At 36.6% G+C, this 15,465-nt stretch overlaps 1 protein-coding gene across 7 annotated transcripts; it reads left to right on the top strand.

Annotated features, from left to right (window-relative positions):
* Positions 1-154: 154 nt before the first annotated feature.
* On the top strand, positions 155-14,869 carry LOC103995899 (probable glutamyl endopeptidase, chloroplastic). 7 transcript variants are annotated; one of them, XM_065163617.1, is made up of 16 exons: positions 155-484; positions 1,530-1,743; positions 1,867-1,977; positions 2,256-2,301; positions 2,386-2,495; positions 2,578-3,081; positions 3,755-3,883; positions 6,691-6,987; positions 7,084-7,542; positions 8,799-8,864; positions 9,309-9,369; positions 9,453-9,602; positions 9,730-9,867; positions 12,900-13,198; positions 14,216-14,380; positions 14,607-14,869. In XM_065163617.1, the coding sequence occupies exons 1-15, from the start codon at positions 190-192 to the stop codon at positions 14,217-14,219; spliced, it is 2,883 nt and encodes a 960-aa protein (XP_065019689.1). In that variant the 5' UTR covers positions 155-189; the 3' UTR covers positions 14,220-14,380; positions 14,607-14,869. The 7 variants fall into 7 exon arrangements, with proteins under 7 accessions (XP_065019689.1, XP_065019688.1, XP_065019687.1 ...); XM_065163616.1 differs by having other exon boundaries at positions 2,256-2,313; positions 12,900-13,186; XM_065163615.1 differs by having other exon boundaries at positions 2,256-2,313.
* Positions 14,870-15,465: the final 596 nt, after the last annotated feature.

The following is a 15,465-nucleotide window of genomic DNA, read 5'->3' as shown; positions in this document are numbered from 1 at the left end:
TTTCTTTCCCCTTTTTATTCTTTTGGGAGAAAGCATCGGCTCATAGCTCATTGGCTCCCATGTGGGCCACAGAGGAACGTACCAAAGCAGCACTGGCAAATCGGCAGTGGGGATATACCAATAAAGCAGTGAAACTGTAGAATAGTGTCGACATTTTGGGTGTCCCTCCGAACCCCATCTCGCAATAAAATGTTCCTTCACAAAGTCTACTGCCGCTTCTCTCTCATCTATCCCACGCTGTGCCCCCCTCTTCCTCCTCCTCCTCTCGGCTCCCTCCCCCACGGTGGCGGCCGCTTCTGCCCTCCTCCTCTGCGTGTCCCTAATTCGCTTCGATTCCGTCGCGTGAGGCACATGAGGTCCCACGCGGCTTCCTCCGCCCCCTCCCGGCTCGCCAGGCTGGTCCCCTTCGCATCCGCTGCCGAGAGTGGCGTCGCGGACCCGAACGGATCTCCGGCCCCCACTTCTCTGCCCCTAGAAGATGAAGGTGCGCGCAAAAAATTGTCATCTTTACTGCTTTTGGATCGCCTCAAGAGCTGACCCAGGAAAGATCGCACCTTTTGGGTTTTTAGCGTGGTTTTCTGGTTAGGTTTTCCTTTTGCTAGAGGCTTCAAGAAGATGGTCACTCATAGAAAAGTCGTTATATTCAGTGATTCGTTGTTCATCTCTACATATATAAAAAATGGATTTTTGGCTTGGATTCTTGGTCTTGGGATTGCAGGTTTCTTGCCCGATCGTCTAATTTGCTTTGGCTAGATATGACAAGATTGAATTTTCTCTTCTTCAGATAATCCGGTTGATGTCCCTGAATCCGTAACTTACATTAAAATTTGGAGCGGATCCCGGGTTTTGTTTTCGCAAGTGCTGGTTTCGTGCTTGCTTGATTGACATGCCATTTTGAATCGATGAAAAGTCGGTTGCTGGTGGTAGTGGCTGCATCGAGGCAAATTTCCCTTGCCCTTCAGTTATCTTAGGGATATGCTTTGTTTACAATCCTGTTCAGGAGAACGCATGGCTTTCTTTTCTGTTAGTTTGTGATTTGGGCAGCAGTTGCTGTTGATATCAATTTCTTTATTCTGTTTTTTCTGTTTTGGGAGATATTGCTATCGAGATAAACTGCTGTGGACTGAAGTAGTGCTATTGTTTTACTATCCCTTATTGCTTTGGATCATGTTAGTGGCAGGTTCCTTCTTACATGCGTAATACCATTTTAAATGGGCAATCTATTTTGGTGGTTATTGCGGTTTCACAGTTGGTTGATATTGTCTCGAGTTCTTAAGTCGTGAATTACTATACTTTTGATCTTTTTTCAAAGATGCTTGGAATTTGCTGAGTCATTCTATAGTCTTTTAGATTCCAATGATCTTGCTGGGAACATGATTATACTATTGACTTGCTAATTCTTCTTTGTTTTGAGGAGATTCCAACCATGTAGTTCATCCCAAATAGTTTGGACATTGTAAATTGTTGTCCTCCTTTGTGTGAGAACAAAGTTCACTTATTCTTAAAATATTTTGGTTCATATGATGCAGAAAGTTTGTCACTTGGGGGGTATAGGTTTCCTCCAAAGGAAATTCGAGATATTGTTGATGCACCACCCCTCCCTGTATTGTCATTTTCACCACACAGGGATAAGATACTCTTTCTGAAACGGAGATCTCTGCCACCGCTTTCTGAGCTTGCTCGCCCTGAGGAAAAGCTTGCTGGTATACGAATTGATGGTAACTATAATGCCCGGAGTCGAATGTGAGTAATGGATGGGTTCCTTGTTTCATTCCGGTATTCGAGTCCAGTGCACAAGTTGTAGCAAATTTGAATTTGATTTTAATTCTGCCATGTTTGTAAGTTATGATGTGGTATGTCTCTTAGGTCCTTCTATACGGGGATTGGAATTCATTCCTTAACTGATGATGGTAAGCTAGGACCTGAACAAGAAGTGCACGGATTCCCTGATGGAGCTAAGATTAATTTTGTTAGCTGGTAATTTCTTTTTTCACCAAAAGGCTCTTTGCATCTGAAAGCTTAGTAATTTTCTTATCCTTCTTGATGTTGATTGACGAAATTTATGGATATAATATAAAAGCAGTGAATGAACTTATTGTTTTTTATCTGGATTGGCAACATGAATTATTTATTTTGTTCCTAATTTTTGAGTTTTGAATTCCTGTTAATTGTCTAAGAAACAACATTTTGGATGCAACAATAAGTCACTTAGCTGACTTTCTAACATATCCATTTTCTGATTCTACTTACTTTAGGTCACGAGATGGTCGGCATTTATCATTCAGCATTCGAGTTGATGAAGTAAACCTGCAGGTGCTTTTTATTATAGCGATGCAGTTTGTTGTTTCACATCCGTCCAATGACTCCTCAATATTTTCAATTTAGGAGGACAACGATAGTAGCAAGCTTAGAGTTTGGGTTGCAGATGTAGAATCTGGAAAAGCTAGACCACTGTTCCAATCGCCTGATATATTCTTGAACGCAGTTTTTGACAAGTAAGGGCCAGTTTTTTTTTTTTCTTTCTGCTAAATTTTGCATCACCAGTGATTTAATACTTTGCCACCTGTGATCTTGTAGTTTTGTCTGGGTGAACGATTCCATGTTGTTAGTCTGCACTATCCCTATTTCTCGTGGAGCCCCTCCAAAGAAACCATTGGTCCCATCTGGCCCAAAAGTTCAATCAAATGAGCAGAAAAATGTTGTTCAACTTAGGACCTTCCAGGATCTACTGAAGGACGAATATGATGAAGATTTATTTGACTACTATTCCACATCACAGCTAGTACTGGTATCTTTGGATGGGACAATGAAGACTGTTGGGCCACCTGCTGTATATACATCTATTGATCCTTCACCAGATGACAAGTACATATTGGTTACTTCTATTCATCGACCGTACTCCTACATTGTACCCTGTGGAAGATTCCCAAAGAAAGTTGAATTGTGGACAACAACTGGGAAGTTTGTCAGAGAAATATGTGACTTGCCTTTGGCTGAAGATATTCCTATTGCATTCAATAGCGTTCGCAGAGGAAAGCGTTCGATCAATTGGAGACCAGACAAACCTTCAAGTCTATATTGGTAATTCAAAGCTATAATACCTTTCATTTTTTTTATCAAGTAAACATTTTTAAGAAGCATATGAACATTTGATATTGGATAGGTATATAAAACATCAACAGACATTAGAAAAAGTTCAGTATGATTGTATGAAGAATTTTACTTCTAGATGCAAAGGAAATTGGATGGATATAAAACCTGGTAAAATTATGGCACTGGATTTGCTTGAGCCCTTGTAGTGAGTAGGCATTTGACAAGAGAGTATTTTGAAAAAAATGATGACATCTCATGTTGCTTCTGCACATTCCATCACATAGTTCATCTAGAAGAATGTTCTTTGACTTGCCAACAGTGAAATATTGAAGTACCTTATCCACTAGTTTCTCAGGAACCTAGTCTAAAAAGTTGTCAATGTGGCTTAATTGAAGCAATAGATATAAGATCATGAATACAACATGAAGATATAGGAATAAATTTGCACAACTTTTATAATGTTATTTGTCATCTTTGTTAAACTCCTAAGTTACTCAAAGATGCATAAACTTAGTTTCCCATGCTCGAAAGTGGCACCAAGAAGCTTTTATATCAGATATACGAACATCATGTGCTCATCTTGAGAATGTAATGAGTAATTTGGGTGTCATTTGGTATATGGTTGAAGGTCTTAGTCTCATTTAATGTCCTGATATATCAGGGTGGAGACACAAGATGGAGGAGATGCAAAGGTAGAAGTTTCCCCACGTGATATTGTTTACATGGAGTCTGCTGAACCTATAAACGGTGAACAGCCTGAGGTTTTACATAAACTTGATCTTCGATATGGGTATGCCTTTTGTTTCTGTATCTTTTTCTATGCATAAATCAAGTCACTTCATATGTTGTAAGAAAGTATCCATCCTGTAAGTACTTGGTGCACGCCTGATAACCTTAGAAAACATGGAACTTTTATTTAAAGCTTTTTAGGCATGTATATTTTTGGAGAAAAAAATTATGATTTTATTTCCATATTTCATTTTGTTTTACTATTCATTTCTCTATAGAAAACAGCAACATATTTAATTATTCAAAATTGAAACTTTTCTCTTCTTTCTTTTTATCTTCCTCAATTTGTTGTGATATTGGTGGCGTTGAAGTAATGTTGGTGCAATGATGGTGGTAGGTGGCGGTGGCAGTGATGACATTGTTGATGTTAGTGATGGTGTTTTAGTGTTCATGAGGTATGGTGGCGACAAAGGCATGTGTTATGGTTACAAAGGTGACAATGATGATCATAGCATGATAGTAGCGGTAGTGATGGTGGTGACGTGGAAACTGTGACTACGATGGTGGTCGCATGATACTAGTGATGATGTTGGTGACAATGTAGTGAAGGTGACAACAATGGTAATAATGGTGGTGCTGTAATGGTTGTAGTGGTGGTGATGGTGGCCGTGAGATGGTGGAGGTGGGGCCATAATGAGGGTGGTGATGGTGGTTGATGTGGCACTACTTGATTTCATCTCCATTTGAATAAGTTTTATTAGTTTTGGGGGAGAATATGCAAATATTATATATATATATATATATATATATATATATATATATATATATATATATATATATATATATATATATATATATATATATATATATATATATATATATATATGTATGTATATGTATATATTACTTTTTTTAGATAGCTAAGGAAGAAGAAAAAGGAAGCCAAATGAAAAAATTGGAAGAAATCAAAATTTGAACTTGATGTAAATTTCTAAGGCTTGATTAAAGAATTTCATTTCTACAACGAAGTTGAAAATTGATGGAAGACGTTTAGAAAGAAAGAAATCTCTATCAATCAAATATCCCATATGCAAAAAAAGTTTATTTACCAAAATAAATTTTAAATACATCTTCTCCAAGAAAGAAAGAAGAAATGATTAATATGCCTTGATTTACAAGATATATTTTCTTGATTTTTTTTGCTTGGCTTTTGTAGTTTTCCTTTCTCTTATATACTGGACGAGGTTGTGACCTAGAACACTAGGGTATGAATGAAGGGAATATGTGTCAATGGTGTCAGATCTCATCCTTAGAATGAATCCTAGAGTTAGAGTGAGTCAACTACTTATCCTTCCATTGTGCAATGCCATCGTCCATGTGTGAGGCACATGGTGTGAGGCTAGGATCCTAATTGTGATGCTTGGGAACTAGAGCAAGTATAATATTATCTTCTCTTCTCCCTTTTAACTTTCTTCATCATCCCTCACCGCTATTCTAAGAAGCACGGACACGGGCACGACACGATGACATGACATTTAAAAAAAAATTAAGGCACGAATACAGTGAGGACAAGTGACATATATATATATATATATATATATATATATATATCTATATATATATATATATATATTTATATTTATATATATACACACACACATGCATACATGAGTTTTATAGTATTTATACTTAAATTTTATATACTCAGCAATGTGAACAAATAAATATCGTCATACATGTTAAAACAATTAAAATAATCTAAATTTAAGTATCCAAAATAAAGGTTGAGTACATCAAGTAATATTTAACAATTTTTAGATATAATTGTTATGTGCTTCCTTGCGACGATCTCCAGATTTTTTTTCTTGTGAAGTGTATGACCCTCACGTGGGGGCCATGCAAGCGCAGCACCACACATGAGTGTTCGACCCGTGTGTCCATGTGTCCGACACATGTCAGACATGGACACATCCACCGAATGCACGTGTCCATGCTTCACAGCCACTATTAGCTTTGCTTTATTGTGAAACTCCAAAAGAGAGAAAAAAACATGCTTTGCTCTCCATGCCCTTTTCCTGTATCATTTGTACTTGAACGTTTGTCCTACACCAGTAGTGATGATGTAATTATAGTGATGGTGTTAACAATTGTGATGGTTGATGGTGTGCTGGCAGTAGACATGTAACTGTGGTGGGAAGGTGGTAGCAATGACGGGCTGCAGCTGTAAATGTTGTTAAATGTGTGATGATGCTACTGTTGTGGTGGCACTGCTAGTGGTGATGGCGACAATGGTGGTCGTGGTCATTGTAATAATGGTGGTGGTGGTGCTGGTTGGTGCCAATGTCTAGTGCTAACAATAAGAAAGGAGATGGACATGATGATAATAAATTAATAATGACTTTTTGATACTTAGAAAACTGAAAAGTTAATTTGCCAAGAAAAATTATCTTTGTTTTCATTTAGTAAATGTTTTCTGTAGTTCTTGATGTTCTTGTTTAAAATTCTGGAAGACTGAATACTTCTCTGTTAGTATACTAATAAACTTGCAAATGAACTAAAGTCATTACAAAGCCATTTGTTAAGAACTTAAAGTGTCATGTGTAATGTAATTATTTAGTTGACATTGAAGGCTACTATACTTGTCTTTTTTACTTCTAATTTCTCATGTTGGTATTAACTATGGTGAGACAGTTTAAGAGCATAGCAGCTTCAAAATAATAAATAGTAAAAAGGGTCCTTACTTTGGCATCACGGTTTTCCTGAAATTTTTATGTAAAACAGAGTCTCTAGCATAATAAAATGGGATATGATAACTTGCTTTCCATGACATGTCCATTTCATGATCTTACTTAGTTCTTTTTCTCGCAGAGGTATCTCTTGGTGTGATGATACCCTTGCTTTAGTGTATGAATCATGGTATAAAACACGACGAACTAGGACATGGGTCATCGCTCCAGACAGTAAAAATGTTAATCCACGAATACTATTTGATAGATCATCAGAAGATGCATATTCTGATCCAGGCTCTCCAATGATGCGGCGAACACAAGCTGGTACCTATGTCATTGCCAAAATTAAAAAGCAAGATGATGGAACTTACATTTTACTGAATGGAAGAGGTGCGACACCAGAAGGAAACATTCCATTCCTTGATTTGTTTGACGTGTGAGTTCTTATGAAGCATTATCTTTTCCATTTTTGGTGTATAGAAGGCCACTTAGTCAAACTAAAATAAAGTGCGCATGGTATTTTTCTTCACAGAAATACAGGAGTTAAAGAGAGGATATGGGAAAGTGACAAGGAAAAATATTATGAAACTGTTGTTGCATTAATGTCAGATTACACTGATGGTGAATTGCCCATTGATCAATTAAGAATACTTACTTCAAAGGAATCGAAAACGGAAAATACTCAATATTTTCTACAGGCTTGGCCAGATAAAAAGTCATTTCAGATTACAAATTTCCCCCATCCTTATCCTCAGTTGGCGTCCTTACAGAAAGAGATGATCAGATACCAGAGGAAGGATGGTGTTCAACTAACTGCAACACTTTACTTGCCTCCTGGTTACAGTCCTACTAAAGAAGGACCTCTGCCATGCCTAGTCTGGTCTTATCCTGGAGAGTTTAAAAGCAAAGATGCTGCCGGTCAAGTTCGTGGTTCTCCCAATGAGTTTGCAGGAATAGGTCCTACATCACCACTTCTCTGGTTGGCTAGAGGGTATTATATTCTTACTTTTCTTTCATTAACTACTAATTATATTTGTTATGAAATCTTTTGAAGGCAGGAAAATTATTTCTTTACAATATTGTGCTAGTGCCCTCACAAAAACTGTAAATTTGCATAAATTTGTACAAATATTTTTGTTGAGTGCTTCACTGATTCTTTGTCCAGCTTGAATACCAACTTTATTGTACTTGCTATCAGGAATGCTGCTTCACCTATTTTTGTGTTAAATAGCCGATAGTTACTAATTTATGCTGAAATATACAAGCCATAGGCAAGAGTGTCCTTTTAAGGTGTAGGTTCCTGTCAATCACGAGGCAGAGTGGTAAGTGCTTTCAGCATGGCATGGTTAACTTCTATGGCCACACAGGCATGTCGGCAGCAGAAAGGGAAAAGGAAAAGAGAATACACAGAATAGAGAGGAAGGAAGAAAGAGAAGAAATATATGCACACTTCTATTTCTCCAAATCAGCAAATCCTATCTTTGTCAATGCTGTTGATACTTTTGGCATTTAATGATGGGGACAGATGCTGCTCAACGAACCTTTTTCCATTTCTCTCGACCACATCTGGTCAAGGATAACTTGTAGAAAAACCCTCATATGGTGTTACGACAGTTAGAATATTGTCTCAAGCCAGTTTATTAAGTGAATTAGTACATTTATTGGTCTAGCTCAATGGTGGAAAAAGATCATGTAGCTGAGCCCTAATAGTTGGGACTTAATGGCTTGTTGTTGGTTCATCTATGGGTGACTTGTTGTTCTTGTGGTTGCTGGTTCAACTGTTGACATAGGATAAATCTATAAGATCAACCCATATGGAGATGTAGTGACATATATTTTCTCTACTTTTCTGTGTATTTCACTATTAAATACCAAAATTTGAACGACAAGCAGGCAGTGTGTACAACATCAACAGAAATCCATATGGCATTGTTTTACTGTGATCATTGACTTTCAATTTGGACTGTTGGAAATGAGAAGTAAATTCTTTGGCCATAGCTTTTAATTGAGATCATTGTATGAATATGTGAATTCATGTCATGACTTCAACACACAAGCCTGTGTACAAGCCACAATTGCGTTAACCATAGTTAACTAATTGCTCAAAACAGAGTGCTTAAGTTATTGTTTTACAGGATAATGCATACATTAGTGAATTCATGTAGCTCCTTTCTTTCCCTTGAGCTTCATTACCTTAAATCTTTAAGTTCATTGCCCAATGTATCTGGCTAAATTTCATTCTTGCAGATTTGCAATTCTCTCTGGCCCAACAATCCCAATTATTGGTGAAGGTGATGAAGAGGCAAATGACCGGTAAGTTTCTTCCCATTTTTGCATACATAATTTTCACTTATCATACCTATGAAATAAGTTTTACTTGTAGCCTTTTAAACACACATGCAAAACATTGAGTTTCTTGTACAATCTGCCAAATAATGACACCATGGATGTCGTTCGGACTCCTTAATGTTTTGTATGTGTGTTTAAAGTGGTGTTATGCATTTTTGCTGATTCTATGAATGGTTTTTCTACTTTATATATAATTTATGTATGATGATCATACTATCATAGATCATCTGTATCATATAAATTATAAAATTTAAAATATATAAAAACATCTATTAATTACCATGCCTGTGTCATGTCATGTCATTTTATAGGACATATTATGTCAGAATGTTTGTATAATATCACTTGTATGTCATGCTTCATAGATGAGCATTTTCCTTTAAGTTGATTTTTTATAATGTTAACCAGGTATGTAGAACAGCTGGTTGCTAGTTCGGAGGCTGCAGTTGAGGAAGTCATACGAAGAGGGGTAGAACACTTATTTTCTTGAGAAAATGATTATTCGGGTTGTGCATGTCTACCTATTTGATTGATACATGCTCGAATTTTCAGGTCGCTCATCCAAATAAAATTGCTGTTGGTGGTCACTCTTATGGGGCTTTCATGACAGCTAATCTATTAGCTCATGCACCCCATCTTTTTTGTTGTGGCATTTCTCGTTCTGGAGCATACAATAGGACTCTAACTCCTTTTGGCTTTCAGGTTTTGAACTCTTTCTTTCTTGATGCGACTTCTCTTCACTATTAGGCTCTTGGACTTTCTAACAAATTCTGTAAGTAGAGATTTTTTTTTAGTTATTCATCTAATATCTGCTTCTGTATGCATGTAGAACGAAGATAGAACACTTTGGGAGGCCACTAATACTTATATTGAGATGAGTCCTTTCATGTCTGCAAATAAAATAAAGAAACCAATTCTATTAATACATGGGGAAGAAGACAACAACTCAGGAACATTGACGATGCAGGTATATTGAGTGTATCCTTTGTTATATTTTTGTTATTTTCTTATACTTTTGTTTGTAAAGAACACATATAGCATTCTTTCTCACATAGACATTAGAAGAAACTCTAGATAGATTAAAAAGGAGAAGCACAAGATTTACAAAAGAAACTACTATTAATAGCAGCAGGAAAGCACTTAGGTGCAATTCATTCGGATGAACAAAAGGTCATATTGATTGTTGTGTAGAAATCCTCTTGTTCCATTTCTTTGACATTAGGAAGGAAGTTTACGGGGCATACAAAGTAAAAATAGAACAATGGAATGCTCGTAAGTTAGATCTTGTTCTTTTCCTTAGGGTGAAGGCACAAAATGGTCAACTCTTCTCATTAAAGTAGTGAAATTCAATGACGTGTGTGAGAGAGATACAATTAATGATCATATCAAGACAACATGATCCCTGACAACATCTTTCTCATCCATTGAAACTGAATTCGATCAAGACAACATGATCCCTGACCACTTCCACAGTCCTATTTATTCCTTCCAGATGAACCATCAAATCATGAATGGAAATCCATCGCAGCATCGCCTTTTTCGAAGCAGACTTTTTGGTGAGCCAACCAAACATGTGATAGAAAGGAATCCATGACATGAGTATTTGTATCAGTAATTCATCCCAAAGTATTCACTGCTTTTTGACATCGAAGCAAAATATGATCACAACATATTTAATCAAGTCAACAAAGAGGCTACAGAAACCGTATGCAGCCCATCTTTTTCCCGATAGCACTTCTGCGAGATGGACGCTCTTCTTCAGACCCAACCATGTATTCAATTTAGCTTTAGGAATGCTTTGACTCTTGAAACAATTTTGAGAAAAGACACCACAATACTAAAATTTAAGAATTTGTAGATGGTAGAAATAGAAAAATGAACCTAAGTTTCATCTCTAGATCAGTGAATCCTAAGAATTAGGATTAAAGTCCGTTTTAGTCCCTGTAGTTTTCGCAATGGACCACTTAAGCCCTTATTGTTTACTCATGTTTAAAATAACTCATACATTTTTAAAATGTATATAAGCCTATTCCGTCAAGTTTGAGTTAACAAATGTTAGAGTTTGCTTACGTGACATACTAACTCACAATAAACTATTAATATAATGACACGTGTAATTTAAGTTTAAAAAAGGGTTAAGATCTATTTTAGCCCATGTGGTTTTGGCCATGGACCACTTAAGCTTTTATGATTTATTCGTATCTAAAATAACTCATATATTTTAAAAAATATAGCATATAAACTCCTCCCGTCAAGTCTGAGTTAACAGACGATAGAGTCTACTTACGTGGCATGCTGACTCACAATAAGCCATTAATATAATGACACATATAATTTAAGTTAAAAAAAAAACTGAGGCCACCATCAATGGTGGGAGAAGGCGTCGTTGTGGAAGCGATCTCCAGCAGTAGCACGGAGCCGTTGCTGCCTAGCAGGGCATTGTACACACGCAACCTCTCTTGAGTTGATGACAAGTTTAGAAGTCCGGTCCTGTCTCAGGTGGATGTGCATCGACCAGCTCGACGCTAGGCACGCAGTGGTCTCTTGGTCTCTCTTCATCCTCCTGGGCATCTTCGTCTCTATCGCCTCCCACTTCGTCCTCTCCTGTGCCCTCACCAGCCGCACCTATGATGTGGTGGTCTAGCTCTCCCTCACCTCCACCTCCACCTCCACCTCTAACCTCTTTTACCTTTGCATCTCCGCCTTCATCCGCCGTTACGAACTCTGTCGCTTCCTCTTCCTCAACAAGATGAACTTTAATATTTTTTAAACTTAAATTACACGTGTCATTATATTAATTATTTATTGTGAGTCAGTATGTCACGTAAGCAGACTCTAACGGTTATTAACTCAAACTTGACGGGAGAGGCTTATATGTTATATTTTTTAAAATGTAGAGGTTATTTTAGACACGAGTGTACCATAAGAGCTTAAGTGGTCCATAATCAAAATCAAAAAAACTAAAATGGAGCTTAACCATTTTTAAACTTAAATTATACGTGTTATTATATTAATGGTTTATTGTGAGTCAGTATGCCACGTAAGCAGATTTTAACGTCTGTTAACTCGAACTTGACGGGAGAGGCTTATATATTACGATTTTGAAAATGTAGAAGGTTATTTTAGATATAAGTAAATTATAAGAGCTTAAGTGGTCCATAGTCAAAATCACAGAGGCTAAAATGGACCTTAACCCTAAGAATTATCTATACGATATGAGTGGGAAGAGTATCGAGCAGGCATGTGGTCCAATGGCAATATGAGCATGAGCAGGTGGCAATGTGAGGCTCAAGGAGAAAGTCTCACATACCTGGCTGCTGGCACTTAAACCCTAGGCTTGCTGCCACTCAAAAAAAGTTTGGATGACCGAGCAAATCAAGCCCAGACAGATAAATTCTGCCTGTTACATATCAGATCGGGTGAAATTTGAAACCTTGCCTCCAAGAATTTTAGCCAAGCCAGGCTATACATATGGTGACTCTGATTTTTTGCATCCCTAACCTTCACTAGAATTCAAACATAAATTGTCAATAAATTTGCATGCATGACTGTTTGCACATGCTTGAGTGCATTTCAAATGCCAGAGGTCTTATTTTCTATATTGATTATATATGTTTTTTTTTCTTCCATCTTCATATCTGTTTACTTTTAGTATCCATGAATTCTGGATCCTTAGCTTTATCTGATTGTTTGACAACAAAATTTTCTTGCTGCTTTGGCTGGTATTTGTTGATACACTGAAGTTTCCACAAATGACACATCAATTATCTGTAACATATGTTATCCATGCAATTCTAACTGCTGCAGGTTGTTGCATCTTTTCCATGTATGTATGTATGTATGTATGTATGTATGTATTGTCTACCAAGCTCAAATCTTTTCGTTCTTTATCGCCATTGTTTTGCTTTTCCATTGATTAGTAGGTAAATGTGGGTTCTTTTCCCAATGCTAGGAACATAATTGCTAACTAAAATTGTCCACTTTGATTTGCAAGTGCAGTCCGATCGTTTTTTCAATGCTTTGAAGGGACATGGAGCACTCTGCCGTTTGGTTATTCTTCCCTTTGAAAGTCATGGTTATTCTGCTAGAGAGAGTATCATGCATGTCCTATGGGAGACTGATATGTGGCTGCAGAAATACTGTGTAGAAAGTTCTGATCAATCTTCGGATCTTTATTCATCCAGTGGTGAATCTCCAAATTCTTCTGAAAATAAGGCCATCTCAGCTACTGGATCTGTGCCTGACCATGAAAGTACACAAGAGGATGGGTTTTATTTTACACCAAGGTCTCTATTGTGGTATTATCCTCTTTCTACTCCTTTCCTCTATATTCTCTTTAATGTCAAACTGATGCTTTCCTCACAGTTATCTGTTGCTAAACCTATTGGCTTTTGTATCTGTTTGTACCATTCTCCTTGTTACTATTTTATTGCTTGCTTGATGTCCAATATAACCATACACCCTGTGTGACAGTTTTATTGGCATTTTATGGAACTATAATTCTCATGTTAAATATACTTTTAATTGATTAATGTACTATATCGTTTCCTTAAACAGAATGATAATGTTTACAGGTGGTTTTGTCAAATTAAGATAATCTATTTTAGTAGCTAGGGCATGTCTTTCATACGTGGAGGTAGAGTTAAAGCTAAGGCTTTTCAGGATTGTCAGATTACGATCATTGATTCTAATGGTGAGGGCATGTCCTTTGTGCTTACATTTAGGCAGAGTCAAAACTAAAGCTATTCAGGAAGTCAGAAGTAGCTGTTTGTCTGAACTTGAGATTTAGCTGACAGGATTAGCTTGTCATGCGTAACCTCTAAAACCTTGGTGATATGTGGCTACACATCTTTCTTAGAGTTAACAATTTAATTGTAAGCTAGCTTTCTACTTTTTGTAAAAACATTAAAGTATATTTTATCAAATCGTCGCCTGCTCTTGAGAATGTCCTGTAATATTAATGTAGTTCAACCACTTTCATTATTCCAAAGTTTGATGGGAGCACCTATGACAGATACTCGAGACTTCCTGAGATGCCCAAATTCCAAACAGCTAGCTTTATTCAATGATGAAAAAAATTGCAATTTGCATAGGCCACCAGCTAACTATATGGTTATGTTAACTGCTTCAGGGACTTCAAAAATATTTCCTATATTTGACACTCGATTAGTCCCACATGGGATGTTGAGGAGATTATGATGGAATATAAAGTTAAATGAGCTTATTGCTGATGTCATGGGCTTTAGCGTTTTGACTACGTGGTTCAAAGTGTTAATGCTTGGCTTAGTCTGAGTTCACATATTGTTTTGGTTCAGTTGAGCAGGGATCAGCTTGGCCCAACAAAGAACGGTGGAAAGAGCACAAGGGAGGAAAGGGAGGAGAGAGAGAGAGAGAGATTGCTACTATTAAATTGTTAGTGAACAATGGACACTATCAAATTAGAGGGTCAACTTTATTTCATTACTTGGAATTGAGCAAATGTGAGCCTTCATATTGTTCTTTCCCTGTTTCTTAGTTTGAATCTTCTTAACTACTCACTATTACTATGTGATATTACTTACCCTTACCAAACAAGTGCTCTGATAGTGACACTCTGATTCAGATAAAGCTGCTGCATTCCAAAAGAATAAATAGTTCTGAGTTTTTAGATTGATTACAAAAGTTAGTGTAAATCATAAGTGCTCTGATAGTGACACTCTGATGCAGATAAAGCTGCTGCATTCCACATCTTCCATCCATCAAGTGCTACACCAACAACAGATCTGCTACAATAAGGTTGTGGCCACACTGAATGAGTTTGAGATTCTTTCCAAAGCTGCCTACTTCACTAATTGCTTTGGCTGCTGTAGTTCCTGTACCAACCAACATTTGTAATCTATCCCATCTCTGCTGAATGTATTCTGTGGTAGAAATTGTTTCATGACTGTCTCTTGTCACCCTATTTTTTCAAGCATTTGCAATTAATCTCATCTGTGTCTGCATTCATCAAACTCATTGGTCGCCACTGGAGCTTCACAAAAATGAATAGTTCCAAAAAAGGGTTGTGCATACACACAAACACTCAGAAGAAATGTTGAGAAGAATCACTAAATATGTGACACATAGGCCAATGCTCAATTTGGCCATTGAGAGTTTGCCAAAATTCTTGACTTAAGGCATATAAACGTATTTTTTCCTTACAAATTCTGATACAATATATTGTTCATATTATATATTATGTAATTAGCATTCGGTAGCTTGAGTGTATCAACCAAATTTAAAATTTGTAATTAATAGTCAAATGATAGTTAATTAATAAATATTTGTCATAATAATGTACAAGTAAGCTTCATAGATTAAGAATTAAAAGAGTTTTCATTTGGTACCTATTTGAACACTTCATACTTTCATCCACATCTTATGAATCCATCTATAGGGTGTGTAGTATTTTTAAATAATATAATATTTACAAATAATTTTATTTTATTTTATTTTTGTCACCTGAATTTAAAATATTATTATTATTTTTAAATAATATAAATGATCCAAATAAACTCAAAACCATAAAAACCAACAACATTATCAA

The sequence above is a fragment of the Musa acuminata genome, chromosome BXJ3-8 (genome assembly GCF_036884655.1).
Source record: "Musa acuminata AAA Group cultivar baxijiao chromosome BXJ3-8, Cavendish_Baxijiao_AAA, whole genome shotgun sequence".
Taxonomy (NCBI): Eukaryota; Viridiplantae; Streptophyta; class Magnoliopsida; order Zingiberales; family Musaceae; genus Musa; species Musa acuminata.
The sequence above is the reverse complement of the archived record's forward strand: the minus strand, read 5'-3'. Positions and strand labels throughout refer to the sequence as shown.